Consider the following 5,092-nt stretch of genomic DNA (forward strand, 5'->3'; position numbering starts at 1 on the left):
ACGGTACGTACAAATTTAATCCGTTTAATCGTCGTTGAACCGTGTGTCGCGGAGAGAAGCTCGTGAGTTGAAACTTGTGACGTGATTCTCCTCGACGATTCTCCTGAAATTGTTCTCGTCAAGGGCGATCCATATCTTCGCCCTTTGTAAAGTTTAGTCATCTTGGATATCTGTTGGTTTTTGTTGCTTCGGACGATGAGTGATCCTGGAAAAAAGAACTCTCGTGAGAGCTTTTCCAATTAATCCGCCCGAGATTCTAATCAACGACAATTGCGTCGAGTATTATTAACCAAATCTTTTCCGTCGCGCAATTTTTTTCCGCGTGCTGATCGATCCAACGTCCGCCGACACGTCCTCTCCTGTCCTTTGAGAAACACGATTACGCAACGCCTCTTTCGAATTCTTATTCGAGTCTCGTTCGAGATCACGTAGCAGGGAGAGTGCGTAGAAGGGAGGCTTGTGCTTCCCATGCCGCCGGCGTAATTGCGGATTCCTTGGTGAAAATTAGCTTTGCCGGCGTGAGGAACAATTATAATATTCCCATCGACCCGTACATGGAAATCCGTGAGAAACGATTCGCGAGGAGGAGGGGAGGGCCCGCTACGATCCGTCTACGCGCGTAAGAATCGAAACGAAGGAGCGGCGTACCGCGCGAAATCCGTCGCACGAATCGTGAAATTATTCCGCGCGTGACGAAAAACTGATCGGAAACTTTGGTTGCGGCAACGGGCTCGGATGACGATTCGCAGCCGCGCCACGCCTTCGATACGTTTCGCCAACGTGGATCACGTAACGCGCGCCCGTACAGCGTCGAGACGGACGAGAGAAAACGAAGTCGTTCCACGTCGCGCGGGGCAATTTGCAACGGGATAAAGGGAACCCGCGTATTTGCATTCCGAGCTATACGTGCAACGAACCGGTGCACCTGCGCCTCTTCCCCTCTGTCGTAACGGAGAAATGGAAAGTTGATGTTAATCGATGATGGAGATCATACGATAATTCGAGAAAATTCGTGGGCGAGGAAACAACGTATCGTGACATTAATGGTGAGAATTTTCATCATGTAGGAGATATATATTAACGTATTTTCAGTCGTCTTTGGAATCGATCCTCGACAAATATCTCGTAAAAATATCGATGGATGAAGAAATGATGGAGATCCTACGATAATTCGAGAAAATTCGATACGCCAAAATAAATTCTTGTGCGAGGAAACAACGTTAATCGTGAGAATTTCCATCATGTAAGAAGTATATACGGATTTATTAACATATTTTCCCTTCGGTCCCTAGAATCGATTCTCGAAAAGTATCTCGCAAAAATATCGAAGAATTGATGAAGATCCTACGATAATTCGAGAAACTTTGATACGCTAAAATAAATTCTTGCGCGAGGAAATAACGTTAATCGTGAGAATTTCCATCATATAGAAGGCATATATTAACGTATTTTCAGTCGTCTTTGGATCCTCGAAAAATATTTCGCAAAAAGATCGAAGAATTGATGAAGATCCTACGATAATTCGAGAAACTTTGATACGCTAAAATAAATTCTTGCGCGAGGAAATAACGTTAATCGTGAGAATTTCCATCATATAGAAGGCATATATTAACGTATTTTCAGTCGTCTTTGGATCCTCGAAAAATATTTCGCAAAAAGATCGAAGAATTGATGAAGATCCTACGATAATTCGAGAAACTTTGATACGCTAAAATAAATTCTTGCGCGAGGAAATAACGTTAATCGTGAGAATTTCCATCATATAGAAGGCATATATTAACGTATTTTCAGTCGTCTTTGGATCCTCGAAAAATATTTCGCAAAAAGATCGAAGAATTGATGAAGATCCTACGATAATTCGAGAAACTTTGATACGCTAAAATAAATTCTTGCGCGAGGAAATAACGTTAATCGTGAGAATTTCCATCATATAGAAGGCATATATTAACGTATTTTCAGTCGTCTTTGGATCCTCGAAAAATATTTCGCAAAAAGATCGAAGAATTGATGAAGATCCTACGATAATTCGAGAAACTTTGATACGCTAAAATAAATTCTTGCGCGAGGAAATAACGTTAATCGTGAGAATTTCCATCATATAGAAGGTATATATTAACGTATTTTCAATCGTTTTTAAATCCTCGAAAAATATCTCGCAAAAATATCGATGGATGAAGAATTGTTAATTGGGAAAGGAAGCGTGAAATTAGAAATAATTCAAAAAATTGTAACTTCGTGCGATTCGTTCTTCTCGAAACGAACGTAAGATCGTAAATTTCTCGGTCAGGAGAGATCTCATCTCCGTTTACACGAATTAATTAGCTCAATATTGCCTCGAAAGCCAAGGTTGAGCATACGTGGACGAGGGGATAATCGGATAATTAAGATCTTCCGCGTTAATGCTCCACGCCGAATGATCCAGATTCAGTGACGAGATCATTCGGATGGTATCTGGTGTCGGTCTGGTGACGTGCTGGTATCTCGACGATAAGGTTCGTTCGAGATTTCTTTCCTCTGACACGGCTACGTATGAAAAGCCGCGTTACGCAAATGAGAGAAAAAGAAATTTCTCACGATAGTGACAGCTGCGCAGTTGAGGAACGAAAGTATTTCTCGTGATCTTTGTATCGTGTTCACGCGATCTCGAGGTTGGAAAAAAAAAATGACGCGGAGATTGAATTATAAACCACATGTGGCGTTCGAAACTGGTCGACCAAGAACGAAAGAATATTAGTCGGTGACATTAGACGCGGATGAAAGTGTAAACTCTTCCTGCCAGTCGTGGTCTATGGTTATTTTCGATTTTTCACAGTGAGCTCGTAATCCGAAATAACCTATTTATTCGTGCTTCTTGTTAATTCTTCTTCTTTGGTGCAAAAGATTTCACAAATAAATCGGTGATAAAACATGGTTTAATGACACGATTGATTCGTTAAAATATTTTATTTTTTTAATTTTTACCAAAGAATTTCTAAAATCGAAAGATGTACATATAGACAAAATTTATTTTAACAAAGGATTTTAAAGATGGTAGTTTCATCGAAGTCTTGTTTATCAGACACATTACTCGTGCCGCCGAGTAAATCAGCCAATTGGCCCCAACTTAACATTTCCTGTCGCGAAGAACCGTCCTTTGAAAGAGATCGCTCGTCGTCGTCCCTCTTATGTCAAACATGGGCGACATCCCTTCTCATCGCCGACGACTCTTCGATATGATTGTAAAAATGCTGCAATTTTTCTCGAAACCGAATCATCTCGCTTACTTTCTCGCAAGGCGTGCGTCGAACGTCTCTTGCGAGCACAATCGGGTCAATAAAAATTGCCTGTAATAATAAGATAATAAGAGCGTGTCGTTAAACGTTTTGTATCTTTTCTTTTCTTTTTCTTCTTTCTTTTTAGGCGTCAGAGATATATGGACGATTGTATCGTCGCACCGTCTCTTGTTACCGATAGTAATGAGACACTGCGCGTTTAAAGTCGGCTGGCCATTTTGCACCAGCCGATACGTCGATCCGTTTCCGGCGAAAGAATGACACGCGAGACGACACAGAGGCGTCACATTCGTTCGATCGACGCCAAAGTCTGGCCGGTTCGTTTAGCAACCCATCCTTTTGAAAAGGCTAATTGAACGTTCGCCTTGGTATCCGAAGACTTTCACTGCTTGTCGAACCTTCGACGAACGTAAGTATTCACGTGTTTTACGTAATTTTTCTTTTCGTTATTTCGTTGAAAATACCATATAAAGGGGGAATAAAAAATTTTCTAGCAAAAATTGAGATGACCGTTTCGGGGATCTGGCAGTTGATACCCTTCCTCCTAGTTGTATCTTCCTCCGCGGTGCTTTCGGCGGACAACGTATGCCCGAGAATGGAAAAGTGAGTGTTGCTCTTCGATTCTCTCTCGATGGAGATACAGCAATGAGATTTGAAAGTGCTTTAGGATCCAAATTAAATTACATTCAGAAACAGACGCATCTTTATCTCTTCTGATGTTTATGAAAATACGCGCGCAAAATTTACATCCATCGTCGTTTGACCGAAATCTAATAAAAGTGCACGTATCGATGGTTGCATATTCGCGAGAAACGCAGAGGTTAAACACCTCGGCGGCGGACGAGCCTTGACAATAACCCAGTGGCGCTAATTTAATACGCGGTCACCCGGTCCCGTGTTCTCCCGATAAGGAAACCGCGAGACAAGCCGATACTTAATTGATCAAACATTGCAGCTACACGATCACCTCGATGGAAACGTACACGGAGCCGGTTATCGTGATTACGTTCACCTGGTGCCTGCAGATTCCACCCAGGTGTCCCAAGACTCGAACAGAGATGAGGCCACGGTATCGAGTGAAGGTGAGGCATGATTTACTCTTCCGCTTTCTTTTTTGCTCCTTTGCTCGATCGATTGCCTGTTCTTTTATAATGAAAATTGATTTATATTTATATCGTTTATTTTGATACTGCCAACATTTATACAATTAGGGGGAAAGCGATCGGCGACAGACGTTGGTGAAATATATTTTTTAATTAAACGAGTTTCGCTTCTACTACGTTAATCGAATATTCGAGGAGGATCGTGATGATCGATCGTTTGAATTAATGGAAAATTTTTCATCCAAGAGGAATTTTTGAATATTCGTGCAAGATTTTTTTTCTGGCGAGATAAATCTTCTCCCATTCAAACACGACAAGAGAAAAATGACCGGGATGGAGTTGCAGGAGGGATACTTGCAATAAATCCACCGATAAACGTGTAATGGTCTTCGTTACACGGTGCAATAAAACCATGGTGGCAAGTCTTCCGCCGTTTCGATTCCCTCTTGCTCTCTTGGCAAGAGACGTGCAACTTAACCGTCCTCTATTCCTCTCTGATTAAACATTTGAGAAACATGGACATAAGTTTTCATCGCGTTTTGATGCGTCGTTTGAACGTTGAGAAAAAAGATCTTGATATGGATATGCAAGAAAATATTAAAAAAAAATCCATAAAGAATGAAATTACCGGTAGAAAATTTTGTATTTTTATATCAGTACATAATGAAATGCCCAGTTTTTCTCGGTATTTTTCTTTTTTTCTTTTTTTTTTTTTTT

The 5,092-nt window shown here is 41.0% G+C and overlaps 1 protein-coding gene across 1 annotated transcript in view; it reads left to right on the plus strand.

Annotated features, from left to right (window-relative positions):
• Positions 1-5,092, plus strand: part of LOC102679504 — a 15,787-nt gene that overhangs the window by 582 nt on the left and 10,113 nt on the right. The window contains exons 2-4 of the mRNA XM_006620300.2: positions 3,400-3,681; positions 3,767-3,875; positions 4,228-4,354. Coding sequence (XP_006620363.1) covers positions 3,778-3,875; positions 4,228-4,354 — 225 coding nt within the window. The 5' untranslated portion in view covers positions 3,400-3,681; positions 3,767-3,777. The remainder of the gene's footprint in view (positions 1-3,399; positions 3,682-3,766; positions 3,876-4,227; positions 4,355-5,092) is intronic.

This window comes from Apis dorsata, unplaced genomic scaffold (genome assembly GCF_000469605.1).
Source record: "Apis dorsata unplaced genomic scaffold, Apis dorsata 1.3 scaffold_499, whole genome shotgun sequence".
In the NCBI taxonomy this organism is placed as follows: domain Eukaryota; kingdom Metazoa; phylum Arthropoda; class Insecta; order Hymenoptera; family Apidae; genus Apis; species Apis dorsata.